Source organism: Sparus aurata, chromosome 9 (genome assembly GCF_900880675.1).
Source record: "Sparus aurata chromosome 9, fSpaAur1.1, whole genome shotgun sequence".
Lineage (NCBI taxonomy): Eukaryota > Metazoa > Chordata > Actinopteri > Spariformes > Sparidae > Sparus > Sparus aurata.
The window spans coordinates 10,965,359-10,993,095 of NC_044195.1; the positions used below are offsets into that span (position 1 = coordinate 10,965,359).

The 27,737-nt window shown below is 41.6% G+C and overlaps 1 protein-coding gene across 2 annotated transcripts in view; it reads right to left on the bottom strand.

The window, feature by feature from the left end:
- Positions 1-425: 425 nt before the first annotated feature.
- Positions 426-27,737, bottom strand: part of LOC115587578 (uncharacterized) — a 125,114-nt gene continuing 97,802 nt past the window's right edge. The window contains exons 1-3 of one of the 2 annotated variants that reach the window (XM_030427481.1): positions 4,543-4,559; positions 4,105-4,326; positions 426-1,470 (exon numbers count right to left, since the gene is read on the bottom strand). In XM_030427481.1, coding sequence (XP_030283341.1) covers positions 664-1,413 — 750 coding nt within the window. In that variant the 5' untranslated portion in view covers positions 1,414-1,470; positions 4,105-4,326; positions 4,543-4,559 and the 3' untranslated portion in view covers positions 426-663. Of the gene's footprint in view, positions 1,471-4,104; positions 4,327-4,542; positions 4,560-27,737 lie in introns of those variants that run through there. The other variant, XM_030427482.1, reaches the window with a different exon arrangement.

Sequence of the window (27,737 nt, forward strand, 5' to 3'; positions counted from 1 at the left end):
GAAGTCAGCACACAAAGTCTGGGCTTCCGAGTTCCAATGAGCTGCTCTCCCCAAGCATCTTTTATTCACCTACAATAGGGCGTAAGTGTATATGATTGGCTCTTTGACAGTACATATGAGTCATACAGTTGTTATGCATGATGGAGAAGTACACGTACACACTTTCGGACCTACGGCCTTCAGCATCTATCCTTCACACAAACATTCTTATGATGTCCACCAAATGTTATTCACACAAGATGCCATTCGAGGCCTTGTGGTCCCGCCGAAGGGTGAGTGTATTTCTTCACAGTACTTTTCCAGGAGCTTTTCATATAAAGGAAGACAAGCACGTTATATCAATGCAATGCAAGAAACTGATAATATAAGCATAATTTTTCCAACATTTCCCTCCTGTTTATCAGTTTTATTGCTTTTTTTTTTTCTTTCTTTTCAGACATTTACCTTCTGTTATTCACAGTTTCAGTAAGGTCATCATTGTGGGCTCATAGTAATGTGACAGTAATTGCATTTGCACAAAACTTTGTTGAACCATTTTCTCAAACATCGATCATATACAGGGTATCACACAAGAGATAAAACAGAGGAACAACAGCATGACTACGAACATGGGTACAAATGCCTTTAGGAGAACCTGCCACCAGGTGCCGTTAAAGAATCCAGTCATCCAGTCCGGGAGTGGGTCAGCACCCGGGCTTTGCTCCAGTGGTGTGTGGCCAGCCCCACCAGGCATGCAGTGCGGTCTCCGTCCGCAGGATAGGGCCAAAGGCCAGGAGAGTTGGTGGACACCGGCATGTGATTACACACATAGCAGTTGGTCTGGTTGTTCAGATGGGCCGTAGTATTCATGACCTGCCACCACTCGTTTGTAGCGAACCCATGTGGATAATCAGCGTGTGGCAGGTGGTCCTTAGTCGTCCGTTTTCCTCTTCGTAGTGTCTGGTTGTGTTTGCAGGGGCAGCGAAGTCGGAACCAGATTACCCCTCCAGTGATCATGAGGAGCAGTACCACAGGGAACACCCAGAGGTCCATGCACCATTGAGGGCAGCTCCATCTAGAGGGCGGCGGTGGTGGTGGTCGTCGTTGCAGATTGGTGTGGATGAACCACTCGTCTAGAGGAATTCCTTCCTCCTCCTTTTCCTCCACTGGTTGAAGCATTGCATCACCTCGCTCTGTCATCCTAATAGGACAGGGATCAGTTGTTTTCTTCACTGGGGTTTGAGATGGCCCTGCCGCTATGTAGCAGAGCCCCCTTTGTAGCCCAGACTTCCCCACTATCCAGTTGAGACAGAGGTAGGCTGCAGTTTGCAGTGGCTGAGGTAGATCCAAGTTGTCCTTTCTGCAATCTTTATTGCTGTTGGTGTTGTTAGCAGGACCTGGTACGGACCCTCCCACCGTGGGCTGGACCAACATTTTTCTTTTGATGATTTTGACGAATATGTAGTCCCCTGGCCTCACTTTCTGGCTGTCCTGTGGAGGGGGAAGAGAATCAGAGGGCAGTAAATTTGTTTTGAAAACATCTTTTTGGTCCAACAGTTTTCTCATGTGCTCCGCCAATGTTGTCTCTTCTTCAGATACCTCAAGGTCTTTTGAGAAAGCAGGGAGTCTAAATGCCCTACCATGAACTATCTCAAATGGGGTTAACCCTTTATCGGTTGGAGTGATTCTCATGTACAATTTCACTAGATCTAAGCAGTCAGGCCATGGTCTCTTTGTTTCCTCCATGCATTTCTTTGAATTAAATCCATAGGTTACAAAGCTTCTGTTTACTAGGTCTGTCATCCCTCCTGTTGAGACATGGCAAGGCCCATGACTCAAAATGGCGGCAGCTTTGTACAAGTTTTTAGGGAGAATAGGTTTGTTAGCCTGTGTATACAGTCCTGTTTTGTCTGTTTCGGCGCCTTGTTTGACCCAATACTGTTTTTCATTATCAGGAGCAGAGGTCTGCATATCACGGAGGACATCGAGGTTGATAAGAGGGTGTATTGCCTCTGCTGAGTACGTGTCAGAATTGCCAAAACATCCCGAGGCCGCTCTCTTTGCCATTTTATCCGCTAAGCAGTTTCCTGAAGTAACAGTAAAATGTGTGTTTTGGGCTTTCAGAGAATTCAGCAGTGTGTGTGGATCAGGCACTAAGGGAGCACGTGATTGGACAGCTTCATTTATCTGCCTAAGGTCTGTTGCAGCAAAAGTGTCTTTATCAGTATAAAGATACGGAATCGTGAGGGATACTTCTTTGAAGGCAAAAAGTTTATCTTGGTACTTCATGTCGGGGTTTGCAGCCATCATCATAGTTACATGTAGCTCTGTGGCTCTCATCGTATCATGTGCTTTTCTGTCGTTACAGTTTTGATTGCGGTATCCCCTAGAGTCAGTGTTTGGTCTGCGGTCAGGTGTGTCACGATCTGGGCTGTCATTGAGGAAAGCATCACAGTCTTCGTCATCATAGAAAAATGTGTTCGCTCCTTTTCCTCCTTTCCCTTTCTTAGTCTTGGAGTCTAAGTGTTTGGTTGCATGGCGGACCCACTGCATAGTGGTAGGAACGTCCGCGGTGTCAAATTCAATGAAATGTTTGCGGACCCAGCCTGCAACACCTGGATGTAAACCATGCATAATGGCATGTTTGAGTTGTTGTTGGTATGCATCGGTCGTATTTTCACTAAATGGTATACCACTATTAGCACGAAACACGGGTTCTAGTCGGGCCCTGAAATCCTCAGGATCCTCGTCTGGTTTCTGTTTTATGGCAGCTATGCGAGAGTAGTTTGCGGTGCGCGCAAAAACAGTCTTCACTCTAGCTGCTATCGCATCGAGAGCCTCTTTATAGTCTCCCGTCAGCACTCCATCGGCTGGATATTCAAACACTGTCCCTGCACCATTTCTCCCTGTGTAATTACCCTTTACCCTCCCCCATTTAATTTTCAATGAAGATTGCATAGCTTCCCCTGCTTCCTGTCCATTCAAGCGGTAGGAGCCTATCAGATCTCTCATACTTTTTATCCATTCCTCTGGATCATCCTCCGGTGTAGGAATGCTGGCTACAGCATTCGCGGCCTCCGCGAGGGTCCAAGGACGAAAAACGTACAGGATTGGAGGCTGACCCTCAACCCCCATCTGAGGATTGGCAACTTGGATCTGAGGAAACACTTCTTCGGCTATCATATTTGAAGAGTTTTTCACTAGCGGTTCTTTTTTTTTAAGTCTGATAGTTAGGCTGGGGCTTCCAGCCGGGCTGTTTGAGGGGGTGTATCTGTTGGGTGCTTGGAGGAGGCCTGCTGGCCGCAACCCATGACTAGGGCCCCCCCTGTCGTTCATTTTTTCAGTTTCAGGAGTTGGCACCTTTGGGTACAGAGGTGGCCAGTGGGACAAATGGGATGGTTTAGCTGCAGATGCCAATTTTGGCTCTGGAACTGGCTCTGGAATGTTTTGTTGCTCCGGAATGTTTTGTTCGACTGGTGCACTAGCCACTGGCACGTATGGGGGAGGTTCAGGCGCTTGCCTGCAGTTTGTCTCATTGTCTTCTTTACGAACAAAAAGAATTTGGCTTTTCTTAGCTTCCTTTTTCACTTCTTTTTGCTTCTTAAGGTTATCCTGTCTGGCTTTAGACTGCGTTAACCATCCTTGCGCTATGCGGAGCTCGTCAGCTCTTTTTTCATGCTTTTTCCCTCGCTTGGTGATGAGACTAGTCTCCAAGCGGGATATTAAATCCTCTATTTCTCTTACTTTTAGGCGGCCTGTAAATCCATACTTCTTTTTCCATTTATCTAGATACTTGACACTTTGAGGATTCCATTGCTTCATATACTTTTTATCACCTGTACTGTCTTCATCTACAGTTTTACGAGAATTCTTCCCACCCATTGTATGCAAAGTTTCGTTTCAGTGATCGTTATTTTTAATGCTTTTCCCTAGTCTGCGTTGTGTTTTTTATGCGTTCTCTTCTACTTCAACAGACCATAGACGTTCGTTAGCACCGATAAGGTTTCAGTCTATGCTGCTGCTTCAAAGAGAAATACTACTTAAACTGATTTTAATTTTGTTTCTATTTTACTTTACCTAGGAATTTGCAATATCCTATTTCTAAATGTAGGGTGTTTTACTCACAAGAGAAGGTGATAAGATTTTTCCTCAGTTCTCCGGTCCCGTCTCCTTAGTTTCAAAGTCCGGATCCCGTCAATCCAACGCTGTTCAGTTGGAGGGGACGCCTCCTTCAGGCCACCTGTTGTGGTCCTGCCCGTCGACGGGCTTCGGTGTGTCGTCCTCCTTCTGGCAGAGCTGGGTATGTTGGGATCCGGGTCACGGCACCAAGAAATGTTAGGTTTAAATCTGTTAAGAAATGAGACACGGACACGGAGATTGTTTTTCTTTGCAAAGGGGAAGAGCAGAAGTCAGCACACAAAGTCTGGGCTTCTGAGTTCCAATGAGCTGCTCTCCCCAAGCATCTTTTATTCACCTACAATAGGGCGTAAGTGTATATGATTGGCTCTTTGACAGTACATATGAGTCATACAGTTGTTATGCATGATGGAGAAGTACACGTACACACTTTCGGACCTACGGCCTTCAGCATCTATCTAACATTCTTATGATGTCCACCAAATGTTATTCACACAAGATGCCATTCGAGGCCTTGTGGTCCCGCCGAAGGGTGAGTGTATTTCTTCACAATACTTTTCCAGGAGCTTTTCATATAAAGGAAGACAAGCAGGTTATATCAATGCAATGCAAGAAACTGATAATATAAGCATAATTTTTCCAACAACATGTCACTGATTTACTTTACCTCCCAAGCAGCTGAGATGCTTGCAACAGTTTAACCAAGGAACATACTGCACTTGACCCCAAGCTCTATTGCTGTGTCTTTGCAGCCAGTGCCTCCCTAAACAGCGACCTGTGCAGTGAACTATCCCATTTGTCCTCAGCATGTCCTCTCACCACTTCAAACAAAAGAATGCCTGCCGTTTTCTGCAGCCTGCAGCCTGCCACCTGCAACACCTCACCTTCCATCACCCCTAAAACTACCAACACCTAGCTAGCCCTTCTTGGCCCTCTTCCCAAAGACATGGATAAAAGAGGAAGACCAGTCCTACACAGGGTTGAAGGACTGTATGCAACAACTACAACAACATTGGATGCAAAGTTGTTGTCCTCTCCACACATGCTACCTCTGTCATGAAGAAGGTCCAGAAGGTCTCAGCGCATCCATAGATTTGGTTCCTTGTCTCACTCCAACCATTCCTACCTCCTGAGAAAATCCACAGGATTTCCTTTCTCAATTCAAACTTCCCTCTGGCCTACAGATGCACTTCTTTCCCTGTCAAGTCACCTCTGCTATGCCACCCATATCATCACTCAGGGTCACCCTGGTTTTGCCTCCGACCCTACGATTCCTGTCCCACCATTTTCAGCTCCCATCTTCAACTGACCCAACAGCTAGAACAGTTGGTAACCTCTTCAACATCCTCAGCATCATCGTACTCTGGACCCTCTCATCTGACTGGATGAAATTTTTTCAAAGCTTACAATGCAGTTTCCTGTTCCCCTCACTGACATCCTGACAATCTCTGGTTACATCACATTTGCCCACTCTGCTCTCAAGCTTGAGTCTTGCACCATAAAAGTCTACATAAGTGGAATACATTTCCTTGAAAACTGTTTTCAGGGGAACTGTGTCCAGCCTTGACCCATTTGCACATTAGCATATGAATAAAAGTTCTCTGTAAGGCTGAACCACGTCCTACACCAAAACGTTCACCCTTCACTTCAGACCATTTCACGCGCTGCATTACTCTCACGGTTCACAACCACTAGCCTTAACTTCCATCCATTCCATCATGCAACCATCTCTGAAATTTCCTTTCATTCTTCTGATAATCTCATCTTCCACTTCAAACACCAACCAGTCTGGTCTACCTCAACCCATATACCTCTTTTGATTAGACTCATTCATAAGTCCATTGGAACCCATCAAGCATCCATCCAAGACCCTCTGTTATTTCCCGAGACAGGCAAAGTAGTCACAGGTTTTTAGTTTCCTCACCATATTCACCAGATCTTACACAGATCCAGAATTTCCCCAGGTTATACTTGGGACATTCATTTTGCATTGGAGATGCCTCTTCTGCCTCAAAAAGCAGGCAATCCCTGACCACATAATTCTAATTCTTGGATGGGGGTTCTCTCTAGCTTACTCACTTACATTTGTAAATATGAAAAATGACAACAGACATGCCCATGCGTATCTGTCCAACTGATGTATTCTTTGGGGCATATCTGGAAACGAATCAGGATGTAATAAGAGGTGGCTCCAGTAATCAGAGTCTATACCCCACTTGTTCCCTACTGTCTTCCCGCCTCCAACCAAAACTAGTCCGATGTACATCTTTTCATGACCCTTCAACCCTTCAACCCTTCTTTCCTTTATCCTTTACCCTCAACCAACCCAAAACTGGCGCTTACATCGTCTCAAATATCCATACTATATAGTATACTTCAAAAATCACAACATTGTTAGCATGATTTTAGTGAAAGACCGCAGAACCAATTATATATAACCATGGGAGGGTTTGATTGGATAATTCATGTATGTAATGTATGTGCCAATGAGCAGTGGTGGACAGTAACGGAGTAAATTTACTTGAGTACTGTACTTAAGTACATATCCAGAGGATTTGTACTTTACTTGAGTATTAGATTTCTTTGGTACTTATTACTCTTACTTGAATACATTTCCAAGACAAATATTTTTATTTTTACTCAAGTTAATTTCTAGGAAGGCTGAAAAGTACTTGTTACTTTTTTTTTTTTCTTTTCTAAAATAGTGTTGGACACAAGCTGTGTTTGTCAAAGAAGGAAACCTATCACAGTGCACGCTCTCCACTGGGATCTATGTAAAAGCGGAAATACGTCATCCCTCCCCATAAGGATACCACCGAAGCAGCCACGCTCTCAACTGCGTTTGTCAACACAAAACCGCGACAATGGCTGCATCAGATGTAGTTTTTTGTAAAGCAGTGATTCTCAACCAGTGGTCTGGGGACAACATTGGTCTTTGAGGGGGTTCCAGTTCCCAACTTAGCTAAATGATAGAGAGTTAGTTGGACGGTGCAGGTTCATTTGGTTACAGTTTTAATGATTGTTAGTAAACATCTGCATCTGCAACATCTGCTGTCCTCCTGTGATCCCATTCATTTGATTTGTTTTTATAGGTGTTTCTGCAGGCTTTATATAACATTGTGGTTCTAAAAGCAAGCACATCAGTGCAGGTGGTTTCAAAGAGTTAATTCTCAGAAACAAGAGTTAAAAGGTCCTTAAATTCATTTAGAAAAAATTATAGTAATTCATTGATGTGAAAAATAAGAAATGTACTTTTACTCTTACTCTTACTTTTACTTAAAGTAAATTAAAAGCATGTACTTTTGGATACTTAAGTACCTTTAAAAGCAAGTACTTTTTTACTCTTACTCGAGTAACATGTCGACTGAGCTACTTTTACTTGTAACGGAGTAAATTTCGACCAGTAGTAATTGTACTCTTACTCAAGTACTGGGGTCCAGTACTCTGTCCATCTCTGCCAATGAGTTCAGGATGGGTCTTGTTTTAGTTTTCTTTTGCAAAAACTGAAAAGACAGGACCTTAAACACTCAAAAATGCTTTTATGAAACATTTAATAGAATAGAGAGATAATAACACAGAAAATGTACTTTATCTTTTAGGGCACTCTTTCGTACAGTCTTCTCCACTCGTCAATAAAAGTTGCTCACAGCAGCTTTTTGGATGGGTCTTAAGAGTAAAAAGCTCGTAGCTTATAACTTTTTGGTGCCATTTCTGAGAACTCCTGGTGGTAAAATAAAATACTCTGTGAATATGGCCCCTGGATGTCAGTGTGAGTTGTGGCCGAAGGTGTCTTGTAATGAGGTGACAGCAGGCTCCACTAACACACACTGACATGGTCACATACACAGACACACAGCAGACAGAGGTGACACCATTACCCCTGACCCTACAGCCTGCATCTTTGTGTGCGTCCAGGTGTGTGCCTCTGTGTGTTCACAGTGGGAGTGGCCCTGGCAGTTGGAGTATTAATTATAACCATACAGCTGGGCTCTGGCTAAGCTCCGGCTTCAAGCTGATGCATAACACATTCACATTGATTCTGACACAAATATGATTTTAATGAGCATTTAATAACAGTATCAGATCGGCACATTCTTAAGGTCACTGACCTGCTTCAGGTCAATGTGCCCTTTTGCCATATTTTTTAAAAATAATTTGCAAATCTGTTTTGACCTACATTTATTTAAATGTCAGAGGGTAAATTGGCTCACTTGATCCCCTGTTTCTATGAATTCCTTTTACAAATCAGTATAGAAAATTACTTCAGGTTATTTTGGCTTTTGTTACCCTGCAGAATTGAGAACTAAATATGAAATCATTCTTTCCTGTGTAGTAATTTGTACATCCTGTTTAATTGATGTAAACTAAATCTAAAAAATATGACTTTTATATGCCTCATTGGGAGGTTGTTCTGTAAGAGACAAGGGTAGTCTAATCACTTTTCCATCAAAATGAAGTTTTATTTTTCCATTTTCAGTAGTCAAGCCCATCAAGATAAACAGCTGTTGATGCTTATTCTGCACTTGGATGCCATTAAAGTATTGCAGAAAAAGAGGGCAAGATGTGATGATGAGCACCAGTTAAACCTCAAACGATGGAAAGTCATGATGAAATATAACATTCATGATTGTTAAATGTATTCATTTGAGGAACATTAAAGTCTTCTCATTGCTCCACATAAATCTGATGTTTTCACCTGCCAACATTTTTTGTCTCTTCAAGGATCATTTAAGGTTAAAGGTTAATTTATTTGTCATTCTACAACAATGCAATGCAAACTGTAATCCCTTCATGCTTCACAAAAAATACTTTTTATATTGGATGGGTTGAGAATAGGTTCTCGTAGTCAAGTAGTATGGCTGTGGATACTTCTGAGTCTATTGCCAGATGGCAGCACGGTGAACAGACTCTGTCTAGGCTGGATGTTCTCTTTTAGTGCCTTTTGGTGTCTGTGTAGATATTTTACAGTACATCACCGATACCACTAATGCTCTATAGAGGGGTAACAGTGATGTTTTTGGCCTTCCTGTCCTGGGCCGTGCATGAACCATGCCAGTTTGAGAAGAACTTGGCACCAGAATTTTACTGTGACATAAACTTGTATGTAAATCAAGATGAATTCTGTAATCATTATTTTTTTCAAATGTACTTTGTCACATTTTGTTTTACACAAACATTTCCACTTTTTCCAAATTTCCCAGCATGTCCAGTTTTGGCATAAAATACCTGCTCGCTATAAACATGGCTGGAAATATCTCAACCTCTTGTGAAAAGCACTTGGTTTTGTCCAGACAAACATAGCAGAAAAATGTCCCAAAATCTTGTTATGTCATTAAGTTATTTGAATATTAGTCTAGGACCTGGGTCAGATTTGTGGGCACTTCGTTTGGGAGAGAATTTCTCAACTGTTCTAGACTAATATGACCCTAAGGAATAACATGGGAACTGTGCGAAATTCGCTATCCGGGACGAAACCCCCTAAAATGGCCACGCCTTTTTTGTCCAACAGGTGAATGGGGCATGAATGGGGCATGAATTTCAACTTATAGATATCACCACGAAACTTCACATGTTGATCACTGACATCAATACAAACATCTTTGGTATTGGAAGTCTTCATGGATTTTATGTTTTAATATGCAAATAGGCCATTATCTAATTAAACGTGTGCTAATTTGCACAACTTTCAGAACAGATATGTCAAAATTTGATAAAGCCAGGATCAAAATTCTATCTGCATTTTGTCGATATTAACCACATATTTTTAAATAGGTACTTTTGGATATTAATAGGCAAAGCAAGCACGTGCACACAGAAGGGCCAAGGGGTGCTTGAGTGCTTGAGCCCCTGCCCTTATTGCCTCATATTAAAAAGTGCCCTTCTTGTGTGTGTTTTTTTTAAATGAAGAAATAAATTCCTGTTGTTCAAAAAGATGTCAAAAACAGCGGTATAAAACACCACGGTTATCTACCGTACACATTTCGTACGTAATATGGTGTTGTGTGAGTGTGTGTGTGTGTTGAGCCTTAAGCCGCTTCTCTGTCCGCAGCTCCGCTCTGTCTCTCTCTATGAACGGCTGCTACTTGCAAATTAAAAGCCCCCCGCTAGGAACCCAGTTCTAAACTCCAGTGGGCTGCAATGTAAAGCTCTTATTTTGAAGACAAAGAGAGAAAGAAGCCGCGGCCTCTTCAGAACTCAACCACGCACATAGATGAGACGTGACAGTGGAGCGACTTGAACCTTTGTGAGTTATAAACCATTAACATAACTTCCTTGTGGGGGCTAACAAGTCCTCTTACACTTTTTCAACGTGCTTAAATATGAGTCATATTAGAAAAGCACCATTTGTGCTTGTTAAGCTAACTGCTTGTTCACTAGAATTAATAATAATTTGACAGCTGTCTGTGTCGGCTGTTTATCTTGCCACAAATCTTAAACTTCTTCCAGATATTGAGTTTATTGTGACTTTGCTGTTGTAAACATTGTTGTTCCTACTAAGAGTCACAGTAGTCATTTCTTGGTTTTGTCACATCTTTAGACGTGTAGCCTGTATTTCTAGTTTGCACTTGCCCTCCAATAAATAGCCTTATAATAAACCAGTGTTGCATTGCTTTTTAAGAATTGCAGCGGAATTGCATGTTTTCCAAACCTCAGTATTATGATGATGTGAATAAACTCATGTTGACAATAATTTGTTGATATAAAAGAAATGGCAATTGCATATCACTCACAGCTACACAGGATACACAGCTAAGTACTTTGTTTATTAATTTTACATTAATCAATCTACTGCCCTTTTCTGACTTTGAGCCCTTGGCCCTCTATAATCATGTGCACGTCCCTGGTGAAGAGGCACTGGGTGAGGCAGGCAGTTCTTTTGCCTCAAGGTAGGGGGCACTTGTGAGCCCAGAAATTCTTATGCTACTCCGCAGCTGCAGAGTAAGTGACAGCCAGCTAGTAACAATCTTAGAGTCCATGGTTACAATTAGCGAGTCAAGTGCAGTGATATTTGTTTCCCCCTCTTGCCCCGCCTGGTTTTACAATGGAGGATTTTATATCCAAGCTCAAACCATTTTCTAAACTGGACTTAATAATACAAAACAGAAGATAATAAATAAGGGAAGACCAACACCGGAGCTGAAAGGTTGTGTGTGTGTGTGTGAGGTAGACACCGGCAACTGCCGTGGCAGGTCAATGGCAGCTGCCCCACACAGCGGCAGCGGTTGAGACATATGTTGAGAGATTAATTAAGAAAACCAAATTAATGCAGAAATCACGTAATGGAAATGCTACTGCCAGCGAGTCTAATGCAACACTGACGACGTTTTCTAAAATAAAAATAAAAACAGCAGCAGTTGCCGTGGCAGGGCAGTGGTAACTGCCTCAGATACTGGCAAATCTGATTCTGATGGAGTCAGTGCCTCACCAGCCATGAACCTCACCGTACGTCACTGTAGTTACTGTACCTGTCATGATTAGCTAACAAGCCACAATGCTAACCAACCAGATTGCAGCATGGCTGCTAACATTAGCTGGCATCCTAGCTAACTTTAGCTGGTAGTAAGTCACATACATGCAAGTCATAAGCAAGTCACAAGTCTTAACCTTCAAGTCTCAAGCAAGCCCAAAGTTACTATTGATGAAAATCAAGCAAGTCAAGTCGAGTCATGGCTAAGGTCAAACAAGTCACAAGAAGTTCGTATGAATGTATTCTTCATATCTGTAGACACAGTAAACAGAAGAGGGTGGTTAGTCAATAATATGATGTAATTGCATAGTTGCATAGTTGAAAATTACAGGACATGTCTGTTCTGTCCTGAAATGTGTGTTGTGTGTTTCTCTTCTATAAAACACATTCTACATCTCGGAGGCGGAGGGAGAAGCAGGTCCGTCGCGGACATGAACGAAAAAACAAGTGCGTCAAACTGAATGTGTGCCGGTACGGTGTCGTGTCGGGTTGTAAGCGCGTAAATGCGCGCCTACATTTAAAATAATGTCTGTGCGCACTGAAGACGCTATATCTGAAACACACACACGCTTTAACCAAGACGGCGGCCAAAATCACCCAGACATGAAAAAATCTTTGAATCCATTTGTGATAATTTTCGGAGCTCCCTTCATGCTGCCTCTCCTCCCCTGAGCCTGTCGGCCACCGTGCCACTCTGGCACGCAGCTCGTCATACAGTGGCAGAGGGCAAAGTATCAAAAACAAAACTAACGTCTCAATATGCGCCAAAAAAAGAAGGAAAGAAAAGCCAAGAATTGTGTGTCAAGTCTAAGTCAAGTCTCAAGTTATTAATGCCAAGTCAAAGTCAAGTCGAGTTTTTCATCGGTGTTAGTCAAGTAAGTCTCAAGTCCTCAAATTTGCGACTCGAGTCCGACTCGAGTCAAGTCATGTGACTCGTGTCCCCCACCTCTGGCAGTCTAGCTAGCTAACTAGCCAAGTTCAGCTCTGGTATCTTAATAGTCAGCTATCTTGTCAACTATCATATATGCCTATATTTCTCAAATAGAATAGTGTGTAACTAATTAATTTCATTTTAAGTGATTTGAAACAGGGATTGATACAGTAGCCTACTTATCATTTCAGCAACACACTGCTCCAGTTTTGATCATATGTGGCAACATCTAGCAATGTGCTGCACTAACTGGTTATTTATGGCGTGCTTAAATAGACATCTATGACATTTGTAAGTGAATTCTGAAGAATGAAAAATAAAATAATTTGAACCTGGTTTTATCCAATTTTGACATATCTGTTCTGAAAGTTATGCAAATTAGCACACGATTAATTAGATAATGGCCTATTTGCATATTAAAACATAAAATCCATGAAGACTTCCAATACAAAAGATGTTTGTATTGATGTCAGTGATCAACATGTGAAGTTTCGTGGTGATATATATAAGTTGAAATTTTTGCCCCATTCATGCCCCATTCATGCCCCATTCACCTGTTGGACAAAAAAGGCGTGGCCATTTTAGGGGGTTTTGTCCCGGATAGCGAATTTCGCACAGTTCCCATGTTATTCCTTAGGGTCATATTAGTCTAGAACAGTTGAGAAATTCTCTCCCAAACGAAGTGCCCACAAATCTGACCCAGGTCCTTTACTATATAACCTATCTGTCATTTGCAGGGATAAAAAATAAGTTTGAGAGTTCTAACATTTTAAAACCACCATTCAGCCAATCACTGTGGTGTTTCTTTTATGTAATTGAAATATTATTTCCACATGGAATATAAACATAGACCTGTTATATATACCCTATGTGCATATTTAGCATAAATATGCTTTTTTACTTGACTTGTAACTCATATCTGAATGTGCTTGTTGTGATGAAACTGATCACTTCCTCTGCCTCCCTCCTCTATTCACAGCCTTACTTGCTGCTCTTACATGTGACATAATGCAGTTATCACCATGGAGATCACTGGGAGATGGACCCTCTCTGGACAATGTCAAGAGCCTCTGCCTGTCTTTCTCTCTGTCTGTAGATTTGATTCCAGGCTTGAAAGCTGCTGAGAGCCAGAACAGATGGACAACTCCTAAACGCCTACACCGGAATCTAAAAAGTCAAATTCAGTTTCTCATGTTGACTTTTACATGCTTTGCTATTAAATATGTGTTGGATTAGCTCAGAGGAATCATCATATCACTAGCTGGTAAGGTTTCAAAATGAAACCTGTGGACTAATAGCAACATACACAACAACTCTGTTGACAAACCGGGGTGAGACTGCTTATTATAGATCCCACTAATGTTCTTGCAAGACCTGCCCTACTATGCCTCTGATTGGTTAGCTTTGTTGGTTGGTGGTTGCGCTCTCAATGCTTGACTCAAACTGTTAACTCACACAGTAACTCTGCCCATGTCTGTTTTCAGGAATTTATAAGCTGTTCTTTTGTGGGTAAACACACCATCCTTTTCAGCCTCTCCCCAGGTTCTCTGCTGCTCCCATCTGGGTCACTCATCTTCCTGAGCCGCTCTTCACTATTAGAGTGTCTCTGGGCTTGTTAGGTAAAATGGATAGGCAGGCTGCCACCTGGATGCCCTGTCACTGCTCTACCACCGAAAGTGATTTTTGCACCAGTTGTTCCTCTAGAAAACTGTAATCTTCATGTACATCACAAATGTAAAAGATTGAAGAAGTTTAAAAAAGCTGTCATTAGAATGAATGAAGACCACATGGTTACAGTTTACTGCAGCTGTCTCACTCAGTACTGGACCAAATACAAAGAATGTCGTCTCCATTTGTCATTAAGAAACAAAATAAAATCCTGTATTAAGATATCTACAGGTGTTGTTATCTGTCAAGTTGCTCCAAGACTTTGTGCCCAGGGATCTCCGTGACACAATCTGTGTCTGCTCTCATCCATTAGGTGTGTTTTAACTTTACTTATTTTATGTATAGCATGAGGGATATCTGCCTTGATTTGATTGGTTCAGCTCCTTTTTTTAGTCTCCTGTAATAAAGTGTTATGAAATTAAATTAAAGTCTATTAATGGTACTCTGTGAGATAATAGAGCTCAGGGTTAAAACATCTGTGAGCATGTTCTTGTAGCTTGGGGAGAACAGAGATGGAGACGGAGATTGAAAGAGAGAGGAGAATGAGAAGGAAATAAGGTCTAGTGCGTCCTAGAATAGAAAAAGAAAATCCATTTATTCTGAGAGGCCTTTGGGGCTGGAGGTAGCAGGAGTCCACGGTTACTTCACACACACACACATGCACAAACTCACGCATGCACGCATGCACACATGCACACACCCACCCCTTATCCAACTAGAGAAAAATAATTCTTTACCTCTTTTTCCTCTATTTTTTCCCCTTTTTACTTTTTGCCCATGTCAGCACAACTACCATAACTCCAACCTAAACACACATCCCATCATGCACACACACACACACACACACACACACACACACACACACCCCCCCCCACACACACACACACACACACCCACACACGCACACACACACACACACACACACTCACCTGATCACCTGCCTGAGGGGTTGTGTTGCTATTTCACTCTTTGCAAGGGTCTCTGTTTCCTGTCTGCACGGCAACAGAGAATAGCAGACCACCATCAATAATCTTTCTGAAAGGGGAGAAGAGAGGCGACCAGAAGAATAAGAGAGAAAAAATGGAAACAAAGAGCAGAGAAGAAAAAAAGGAAGCAGAAATGAGGGGAAATCAAAAAACATGCAAAGGGGAAGGTGGAAAAGAAAATGAGAAAGAGAGCAGAGGAGAGGAATCAATCAGGGAAAACAAGTTAAAAAAATGGAGAGAAGGGAGATGAAAAAAAGGAAAGGAAAGAGTACAATCAAAAGGCTGACATGTGACCTCCATGCACTAGCAGAGCCTGCAGCTGTCCAGTAAATTCCCCCTTTTTGCTGCGTTTCACCATATTCAAAACTTCTGTTGGCTGGAAGTGCACCTGAACATACCACATTTCAAGTGGAATGGCCAGGGGAGTTTAAGTACTACTCCACTTCTCCGTTCACCGCATTCCAACCATAACACATTGCTATAGGAAGTTTATTCTAAGTTCTACATTGTAGGCAACTGGACTTGTTTCAGTTTCTTGAAGATATTTCACCTCTCATCCAAGAGGCTTCTTCAGTTCTAACTAACTGGAAAAGAGTTGGAGGCTTTTAAACTCTGTGTGGGAGTGTCATTAGACGGTCGGTAAGGACATGTGTGAGCTCTGAGTTTCAAAGTTGTCGGGGGTCACTTTTGGGTCATTGACCTGACCGGCCTAGATGTGGGTTGCTAGGGCTAGGTGAGCCCAGGTGTGAATGACTAGCCGTTGGGGGGGTCTTTTTTGGTCCGAAGATTTTCCGCCTCTGAGGGTACACTTATTTCTGCCTTGCCTGCTATCTAAAAACGAGGCAGCAATGTGCCGGCCTCTGCATGAGGTGGACGGAGGTGTCAATGACCTGCACTGTAGTGCGAACCACAGCCGGGGAGTTTTGAAACCAAGAAACAGCTGATCACAGCAGTCAGTCCATCATGTCATCTGCGGCCATTAAGATAAGCTACTGGACAGCCGCTGAGATCCAGGAGATGCTAGCGTCTCCTCGTTCTCTGTAGCTGTTTGGTTGTGTTAGCTTGTTGTTGTGTTGGCAAGCTAAGGACGATCGCCACTTTCAAATTAAAAGCCCCCCGCTAAGAACCCAGTTAACAACGCCAATGGGGTGCAATGTAAAGCTCTTGTTTTGAAGACAGATTTGTTGTCATTGTTCTCAGCCCAACTTCGAGCTTCACGTCACGTCACATGTTTACGCCTACCTCAGAGCGTCTTTTGGAAAAGGAGGAATATTACGCCTCCGTTTTAGAAAGACAGGCCGGCACATTGCCGTCCTTACCTTGGAGCAAATGTGCCACCTTTTCCATCTAAAAAGGGCTTATGTCAAACTGGAATGACCATCTTTGAACAGAGGAGGTGGCCTAAGACATTACTTATCACCCACCCACAATACAGTACTGAGTTCCTTCCCCAGACCATTAATAAACATTCCCATCTGGGTTCACCTAGCCCTAGCAATCCACATTGAGCCCCCCCCCACACACACACACACAAGTGGTCCTTACGATTCTGAAGCTCAGAGCTCACATGTGTCCTTAACGACTCTGTAAGGACACCACCACACAGAGTTTAGAAGCCTGCAACTCCCCCTACAGTTGTTTAGAATTTAAGGAGCCTCTTGGATTAGAGGTGAAATGACTTCAGGGAACTGAAACATGTCCAGCTGCCTACAATACAGCACTTAGAATTATCATGACCTGAATCACTAAGAACCAGAGATGCTCGGAAATCATTAAGTGCAAGTCCAAGTCCAAGTCAAGTCTCAAGTCTATGAGCTAGAGTCCAAGTCAAGTCTCATATCTCTTCTGGTCGTAATGAGCGTTGTATCAACTGCTGCATGCCATGCAATCTGATTAGAACAGTGCATAGTTACATCTAAGTAATTCAAAGCATGCACTGAATTATCATCACATCTATTAGCATAGAGTATTATCAGCACTGATTAGTGGTTTGGTATATGATCACTTTAAACAGGCCATTGCAATCCAATGAACACACAATGAAATATTTAATTTTAAATTAATTTAATTAATATGTATTTTGGTTTGGAATATAAATACACAGCTACAGTAGCTAAATGCAAAACATTATTGCTGCCAAATTATGTGAAATATAATGCAAGTCGATAAACTGGTAATATTAAACAGTTTTGCTCAAAAAGAGATATCTACCATTTGTTTAAATGATTCCTTGCATGGACATAAAACTCATAATAACATATCAGTGGAGTTATTGACTATCTTAAGTCATTTTCTTGCTGAACAGAACATTTACGCTGTTGTTTAACAGTAAACATCAGCTGACTTTTCCTGAAAGAGATGTTTGTGTTTTGGAATGAAACCCATCAAAACCATGCTTTTCTCTGAGCTGGTGTGCTTGTCATCAGTTCTAGGTTTACATGTAGGTAGCTCACTGTACTAAACATATAAACACACACACACACACACACACACACATGCCACATGCTTTATGTTTGATGCTTGAGTTACTTTAATGTTTAGATTAGTTTCTGTAGCTGTAGTGGGATAATATATATTTATTAAATTAAGTATAATGGATTATTGATACATTTTCATAATGATAAATACACTGCTATACTGTACAGAGCAGTTATCTGTAATTGTTTGTGCCTTTACTTATTTCTAACAGCTGGTTGTGACAATCAGTGCTTTGTTTAATTTCCTTCACTGTTGTGTTTATGTTAGTTCATTGTGTCCATTTTAAAACAAAATCCTTTTTGAGACTGTTTTGCTGTTTGAAATTGGTATCGTACAAGGAAGGACAACAATATATAGATATTTTGTCCTATCTGTAATGTGCAGAAGCCCACTTCACTGATATTATTGATACTCTGTAGATGGCTACCAGTGGTGTTCTGGACAGCAGTTTCTTTATGTTTCCAGTCTGAATGCTTTCTATTGCTCCTCTGTAAAGTTTGCTATTTATTTACCAGGGTGTTACGTTGTGTAATGATGGATGGATTCTAGATTCTAGAAGAAAAAAAAAAAAAAAGTAAGAAAAACTGTATGTATAATCATAGGTGGGAAGCAGTACAACAAAGTTACTGATGATCCATTAAATATGTTTGGTCATGTCCTAATATACAGTATTTATATAAAGTCAGTTGACAGCAACATATGCGAAGACTACATACATTACTACATTAATTTTTTCAATAGTTAGCATAGTTTAGCATAAAGATGTGAAACAGGGCAAGTTTAGCTTTGTCTAAAGGTAACAAATTCAAGCAGCTCTAAAGCTCACTAATGAACAAGTTGTATCTTAATCTGCACATAGAGTACAATTTATGTGCTGCCGTACCATTTTCTCTGCATCCCATCACCAGAATTAATGTCACCAAAGTGTTTTCTGCATGTAGCCAATATCTCGAAACATAATATTTCCTTATGTTGTAACTTTATCTTTCTTGAGGCTCAGTTTTCAATTTGATGTTGTGACGGCACTGTGCTTATGAGGTCTGGTTGGGTTTTGGTACAAAAAACACTTTGGGTGAAGAAAAAGACTAAGATACGTGTTTTTGTCAAAAAAAAGAAAAACAGGTTGGAAATTGTCCTGAGGTCTTAGCAACCACCCTGTTCTCCTTCTGATATGAAAGTATTGTTGAAATGTCAGTATGATACATATGACATTTAGTCCTACCAACGTAGATGAACCTGTGGTTTATTTGCGCATTAACTTTATCTGCCAACATCTTATTCAGGTATTTTTTTGTACATCCCTTTATTGCAAATATGGACATCGTGTACTTTTTGTAATCATTAAGAATTTATTCCTCTTTTTATTCATGTTTAACAACACAATATATCTTTTTACCGTGCTGCAGTGGCGGTTCTAGACCAGTTTTAATAGGGGGGCCAGGTCGGGGCCGGCTTTTTTGTTAGGGGGCACATACAACCCAGGAAAAAAAGATAAATCCCTCATTCAGACAAAGCAGTGTTTACAATTTCAGCAATTTTGATTGGGTAGTAAAATGCTGAGACACTTTATTTCAGCCTTTCCCTTCAAAACTAAATCATTGCAAGAAATCTGTCAATGTATTATTGATGCAGACTCCCTGTCAGGGGGGCCACAGGGGGGTCCAGACTCAGAGTTACGGGGGCACTGGCCCCTGTTGGCCCCCCCCCTAGAACCGCCCCTGCCGTGCTGTGCCCTTTATCTTGTTATTTTCTTTTGTCCTTGTTTGCTGTTGTTTTACCTTCTTATATTCGTGTTAAACATTCTTGTTGTTCTCTTTGTATATTATATTCTGTTTGTGCCAATTAAGTTAGAAAAATAAAAAGTTTTCACTCATCCTTACTCCATCTATTTCAGTAAAGAATTAACTACTGAGCATTTAGGTGTTTCTGTTTAAATGGGGATGAAGTGAAGTGAAATGAATTGTCTGACAAAGTAGAATTTCATTTGCAGTAAAAAGTGCAATAAAGTCATAACATGAGAAGTCACCCAGTCATCCTGAAAAAAGGCCCCACATCTACCTCTGGGCTTCTTGGGCTGGTAGTATTTACTGTTTGGGGCCCAAACAATGCCCTGTCTCAATATATCGCTCTTTGACTGCGCCGTTGGTGCAGTGATGGAAATAGACTCTTAAAACTAACTAACACTAACACTCAGACCCAAAAGAGGGTGTTAAAGTTTAGGAATGAGTTCGAAAAATAAATCTTGATCTAGTGAGGAATGACAATGACCTTTTAAAATGGCTGAAGTTGACCCTTTTTATCATCCAGCTAAACTGCAGTACTAATGCAATAATTTTTGATAAGAGTGAAAGACATATCATTTGTCATCATTTTACACACATGCACACACACACACACACACACACACACACACACACATGCGCGCACACGCTGCTTCTCTAGAAACAAAAGGAGGCGATCAGGGAAATGAACTATATATTGGCTATTTGTCATATTACATTAGAAGTGTGAGGTGATATGAGATAGTGTTGGTAAAATTATGAACTATAAAACACAGAAAAGACTTAGTCTGGATTAGAGAAAGGGAGACAAACTACATTGGCTCCACTATATCCTGGACCTACTGACACATTGGAGACGGGGAGGAATTAGGTCAGGGCTCGAATGTAGAAGGTAATAGATGGCTACAGAGGAGATTTATGTGCAACACCCTCTCTCTAGAGAGAAATAGAGAGGGAGAGACAGAGAGAGAGAAAGAGAGATGGGAGGTTGGTATTGGAACTAAATCAGACTGTCAGTTGGTGCTGAATTCTTCCTGGGGCGACAGAGGGAGGGAATGAGGGAGGGAGAAAGAGAAATGGAGGGAAAGGAGAGCAGAGCAACGGAGAGAACTGGGACATGGAGAGGGTGAAGAATAATGATAGAGGAGGTAAGGAGGCAGAAAGAAAGATCAGGGCGGTAGAGTTCATGGGGCAGAAAACAGCACAGTGAGGACACAGTGGGGAGCTTTTAGATGATGTAACTTTCACTGTGGTGGCAATGGGTGACTGACATTTCAGGCCCCTTCAAGGCAGTGATGAACATCCTGGATGATTATCAGCTCAAAAGATAAACAACTGTCAAAGATGCAAGAGACAAGATACAAGTGTAGGCTATATAAAAAAAAAATGACAGACCTTAACTATGACTTTTGAGTCAACTAAAAAGGGCAGGATGAAGCTACAGTTAAAATGACACTTTGTAGAAGACGTTATTCACTTTCAGATTAGTGTCAGTTTTAGATAAATAAAAGCCTCTATAGCATTGTGTTTTGTCTCCAGTTCATACTGATAGTGGCGTTGCTGGCCGTTTGGGATGATCTTTACCATGTTCATAGCTAACCACTGCACCAAACTTAAAGGGCAGGACCTAACAACTGAGACATGACGAGACACAACAAAGCATATTATGAGGCATGCTAAGATAACCAAATCATGGAAGGACAAACATTGTGGACAGAGGGGTGACATAGGAGGAAAAAAAAGTACTGGGATGTTGGCACTAAATGTTTGGCAAATGTTGGGGAGTCTGTGTGTGGAGTTGCTGTGTGTGAAGGTTTGTGTGTGTTGGTGTGCAATAAAGGGGAGTAGTTTAGAGGCAGCCAGAAATTGATCAAAAAAGTTAAAAAGTACGATCGATTATACAAAGTCTGAACAAAGACTAGTTTTAGTAAGTCTGAACAAAGTCAAAAGCCATGACCCCTCTCCTCCAATTTTTCTTTTCCTTCCTCTAAATTAAAACATAATATGTATTCTCAGTTAAATTTCAGTACATTTATCTTCTAAGAAAAAGGCCTCAACTGTCGTGCCCAGGCCCTCGATAGGGAGTTGGCCGATGTAAGTCTTAGCCTGGTGGTCTTCCTTCCCACCAAAGCAGCCCCCAGACCCGAGGGAAGAGAACCTGCCCATTGGGGGGGAAGCCCTGTTACAGCCACAGCCAATTTCTGGTCAGTCTCAGGTCAGGTCAGGCTCAAACTAGGCCTAGTTGCACTGTACCATGCCAAAGCACAATGTTCCCTCCTCCCCAAACCTCTTATACTGGTTACCTCTTATACATACGTCATCATGTAGTAGTGCGATCGTGTCGCAACGGAGAACAACACTGACTTTTGGTCATAGACGGCCCTCTCACATTCCTGGATTTTCTTGAGTGTGCAAGGCGGCATAATACACATGGTTATTCTTTATGTCCACATTCACATTTTGCAATGGTGAGGGACATTGTATAGTCAGTCATGTTAAAGTTTGTACAGCTTGGAAAGGGTTTTCTCAGTAATTTTGATTTTAATCATTTCTACTCTCTACTTTATTTCTTTCTTCTTCTCTGAGGTAGCATTGGTAGGCATTGGTAGGCAGGGGATGACCAGTGGCTGAGTGAGTAGAGTGAGTAGGTAGGTAGATTGAGAGCTACAGTTGTAGCTGCGCCAAATCTAGGCAGTGAGGAAACTAGTAATCAGAGGGATGGCTGCTGCTCAGGCAGAGATCATGCAGCTTTAAAGAGAACCAGGATCTCATCAAAGGTTGGCAACCATCAACTTGTTCATTAGGGGCACTGATACAGGAATTGCATCATGGAAGACAAGGGACAAAAGGTTGAGATTTTTGCAATGATAATTTGAGGGCCTTGGCAAGATTTGACAGTCTGAGTGGAATGAATACATGTGCTCTTGTAAGTTTAAATCAGAGAGGGTGAGAACATGCTGGGGATTAAAGGAGAGAGATCGGGTTGTATATTCACCACACCTGAGAAAACCATAGAAAGCCATTAGCAAAACTGCTTCTAACATAGAATCCATCTATGGTGAGAAATAACCTTGTCTTAATCTCAACATCAACTGGTGCAACAGGAAATAGCTGGAGTGTTTGACCTGGGGACACATAGTTTTGAACTCTCCACGGTTCACATGAATGGTAATGAAGGTAACTTTTGGTAGATTTTTACTGTAGCAGCATTTTTAAGAGAAGCCTATAATTTTTTTTCCTGGTCCACTGGCTACCCTAAAATAAGCAAGCAACAACGACTAGATAAAGCTCATGAAGAGTTGTGAATTTGAAATTTTCTAGGGACTGAATTTCAGTTCTGCAAACCGCTCATTATCATAGAATCCCCCTAAAACTGAAGAACTGGAGAGCAATTTGTAGATTCCACAAAGTCATTAGAAAAAAAGAAATACAGATTTCTCTACGGAAAGATATATTTGACTGCGTAGGTGGCAAAGCGGTGGGAAACTCAGCTACCAAAAATTGTGGGAAGGGAGGTTTGCAGGTGTTTTACAGACTTCGGCATAATGGTTTTGGCAAGGTGTCAAAAAATGCATGGGCTACTACAGCAACCAAACTTCTGGCTCCTTCTACTTCGAGGCTGACTGAAGCTTTTGAAAGATAAGGGTCACTTTTGGAGGTAGCACAGACCTACTAGTAATTGCAGTAATCCCTGAACTAACCCAGTGATAGGGTAATTAACAAAGCATCTATGAAGGAGGATTGAGAGAGCTTTGGAGAAGCCGGAAAAATTTGCTGGAGATGAATGATGCTTCATGTTTATTTCCCCGATTTTGCAAGACGAAGCCTCCTGGAACATACAGATACTGTCTGCACACCAGTGTTGGGAATAACAGCGTTAGAATAAACAGCGTTACTTTTTTTCAGTAACGGGTAATCTAACTAATTACTATTTCCATCGTTACAACGGCGTTACCGTTACCAACTATTAAATGTGACGCATTACAAACTGAAGCTGATCATTGAAGCTGTTGTCATCCGACTCAGCTCTCAGCCAGCGGAGCTGCAGAGCTGTTTTTTCCCCCTCTGGTGAGGGAGGAGGGAGGGGCGAGACAACCGCATAAGTGATGATGATTGGCTCTCTAACGTTGAGTGAGTACAGACACTACTTTAATCTCTTTTGTCCACGTCCATTGTAAGCAACTCTGATCTAATGAAGAATCTCTCAGTGGCACACACTTCTACAAAACTAACACTGGCCAAAAACTCCGTTGCTGACGCTGTTGATGATGATAGCAGGCCAGGTGTGGCTAACGTGAGCTCCGCTAACAGCTTCACAAAAACTTGTGACACAGACTGAACTGAATGCAATGATAGACAGGTATGTTGTTGAGAACTTGCTCCCGTTATCAACAGTTGACTCAGACTCCTTCAGAGCACTCATTGGCAAAATATCGGGGATAGCAGGTGCTGGTCCGCCATGCAGAAATACATTTTCTAAATACATATGTAGAAGCCGAGTATGCTAAAATGACTGCCGAGCTCAAAAAGGGGAAGAAATAAAAGTAATGCAATAATTACTTTTCCTGGTAACTAATTACTTTTTTAGGGGAGTAATTACTTTACTGACTCAGTTACTTTTTGGGAGAAGTAACTAGTAACTAAAACTAATTATTTTTTAAAAGTAACGTGCCCAACACTGCTGCACACCAACTACACACATGCACAAATTTACAATCCGGAAATTTACAAATATTCTAATTGAAATGAAGAAAGGAGTCTTATGTCCAGAAGGAAAAGGTACCTGGCTCTTTAGAGGATGACTTACAGAGTTTAAAACAAGATATTTTGAGGTGGATGGTTCTTGCGGTGAAGTTCTTGGACAGAGGGAAGTGGTGTGTCAGAACCACAAGTGGAGCAGACCGGATTTTTATGCTGATTAAAGTATTTGTGATATTCATAAAATAGAGAGTTGTCATAGAAGAGACCTCCTCCCTGTGTTGAGAATACACTTTGCAAATGGCATCCGTAATGACACTAAGGGCCACATTGAATTTTGCCATAGTAAGAGTTAATAGTCTAACAAACAAAACTAACAAAAGACCCATGAGAGCAAAGTTTAATGAATTATTCATTTATAGTATTTATTCATTCATTTATTTGTTCATTAATTCAGACTAATACCTGTTAGAATTTGGTTCCACAGAGAATTAGTAATTGCAGCAGCAGGGGGCAGAAACCAAGAACCCACTGTTGTAGCTAGGACTGCAGTTCCTAGGGTCCTGTGGGGTATGACATCAGCAGGAAGCGTGGCCGAGACAGCCAGAACCGGCATCTCCAAAGTTGCGGAAGATGGCCCCGGGTTGTTTACGTTATTAGAGGGGATCAAATTGTTTTCTAATTTATTTATTCTGGCGTTAATGACATTTAGATCCGATTTCCCTTTGAGGAGAGGACGAGATGGATGCTTGAGCAGAGGAGCTGTAACTAATTGCTTCTGCCTTTTTGAGGGAAAGCACTTAGGTCTCGGAGATGTAGGTACTGTTTGAGGAGTGGCACATTACTTTGCTGGAGCTTTACCTTTACCTTTGAGAGGACAGTGTAAGGGAAATTCTTGTTGACATTGAGAGTTGCTAATTCGCTGAAGAATAACAAACTCGGCCTAATAAATCAGATCTCTTTAATGCATTTAAGCCACCTCTGTGGCTCAGGGGTAGAGCCAGTGTCTTGTATCGGATATCGGATGGTCGCTGGTTCGACTCCCCTGGTCTGCATGTCAAAGTGTCCTTGTACATGCAGCACAGAGCGAAGACCCACTGTTCTCTGCAGTCTTCCAATTTTTTTTCTGAAATATATACAAGAGAACAGTGGTAACATACTTTGACAGTTGTTAATCACTCCTTTCCCAAAACAAAGACCCCCTGATGTTTGTGTTGATCGTGCCTTCCCCAAGGCAGAGACCCTTGTGTTGTATTGTAAGAATGACAAAAAAGCTAGCAGGCAAGCTACTTCAGAGGAACGGTGTTTACTACTCAGAAGTAAGATACAAGTGCCGTATATTTCACGATACATGGATACATGGATAGCACGGTCCGATTCGATTCATGATTTTTTACATTTATTTTTTTAAAGCACAGGCTGCTATACCATTATTAGATTAGACTTTTATGCAATATAATATCTGACCTTTTTACGCTATGTACCACACTCCATTGTCAAATTTAAAACATTTATTAACAGCATAATGTAATGACAACTTATATCTTCAGTCAACTGGAAACTTCAACAAAATAAACTGCCATTTAGTTTCTGCAGAGCTTGCAAACTGTGGTTTTTTTGTCGACAACATGAACTTCGTCAACATAACTCACTGGAAATCCAAAATCCTTCCACACCGGCGACTTCAGTGAAAGAGGAGGGGGTTCAAGTTCTGTCAGTGGCTCTCCTGCATCTGCAGTTGCCATTGTTGTTAGAGTGGCGTAACCCCTTTCAGGAACAGGGCGATGCGTGAGGTGTGTGTACGTAAGTTGCGTATAGTGTGAGTGGGCGAGCGAAAGTGATTAGGTATTATTACCTGACCAGCTTAACACGTGAAAGGGGGTTCACCCCAAAGGTAAACACAAATTTCGGCCCTGGAGGAAATAATTTCCCCTGTGCTAGCCTACCACCGTCCCGGAGCCAAACCATGCTATCGTTTGGCTGGCTGTAGCTAATAACTACTGGCTTAGCTAGTAGTTAAGTTAGAGGAGGTTGACTTGCAGCACTTCAACATGTGTGTGTTTTTTTCCACTTGGCAAGCTGACCAGACGTGACTTGGGGGCGTGGCGGCATCGACAATTCCATTTTTTAATTAGAAGTTTGAGATTGTAACTCAATTTCGGTCGATTTAAATTTAAAATCAAAATCGTGACACCCTTACCTATATACCACACCTTAGATGTTTTATTGGACAGTAAGTGTCATCCTACATACCTTCTTTTTAAGACCTTAGGTGAAGAAAATTGCCCCTCATATGACTTCCTGAATTGTTCTAAGACTGACAACTCCCCCACATCTCAGGTGAGGAGGCTCTCCCCTTCTCTCACATATAATACAATATGTTCTAATCCATACATTGATTTCTGAATGTAAAGCTATTTAATTCCTACAAAAGCTGTTTGAGATGCCCTCTTGGGCATCGGTAGAGTTTTCCTGGTTCAGGAAGTATTTGAAGAGCACCTCATGGCAGGATGGAACTGTAATGTTTCAGGTGTACAGCTCCTCTAGGGTGTTGATTGTGGTTGATGCAGGATCTCTGGCGCGGGCGAGGCACATCCAATTCTCTGAGTGAACCTTGGTGGGCTTAGCCGGGGTTTCAGGAATAAAGCCAACTTCTTCCCCTCAGGAATGAGAGTCACTTTCTGAATCGGAGATAGTGCGAGACATCGTGACCAATGGAGCCGGAAGATAAGATAACAATCGCATGAGCAACACTGAAAGAACATGCTGCAATGCTGATGCAGGGCAGTGGTGGCATTGACAGGCAGAGGGAGAATTGGGAGATTTTTGCAGTTTAAATAGACCGCCACATTGACAGGGTGCTTTTGGTAGATGATTGTGGAGAGGGGGCATATCATGTGTATAGCAGTGCAGCAAACATTTTCTCCACAAAATATAATCCAGTTTCACTCATTGAATGAAGTCATACACTTTTGTTTTTGTACAATAACTTGTGAGGCCCCCACAAACACTCCACGGCTCCAGTAGCATCCTTCTTTCTTTTTATTCATGACAGTGCAATACGAATACAAATACAAAGTGTTTAAAGTGGATGCACAATTGGTATACACTCCTGATTGCAGGATCATTTTTCACAGAAATAACAAACTCTAAAATACCATTAAGAACATCTAAAAACTGTTGTTTTTTGCCATTGATGGGCCTGATATTGGGGTGTTGGTTAGATATAGAGACATACTGTATGTCAAAAACACTTCATTTCACTTTGACCTCATGGGATCCTTTTCTGAACCGATATACAGTTGCATAGATACATTTTTCATGGATTTAGCTGGGTAGCTATCTATACCACAGTGTCCTTATTCTTAATCCAAGCAGTAAAACTCCGATTGGTCAACAGTTGGTCAACACTCTACAATGAATAGAAATGACTGTTTAAGATGACGACAACACCAGACCTGTTTTAATGAATACAAAACAAAAAATACTGACATTATTTCGATTTTAAAAAAGTCTAGAGATCTTTTTATGACTGCAGCGAAACTATGAACCCAGTGGTGTCTCCAGATTATATAAATTATAAAACATTGATGTATTGTGAATGGAACCCT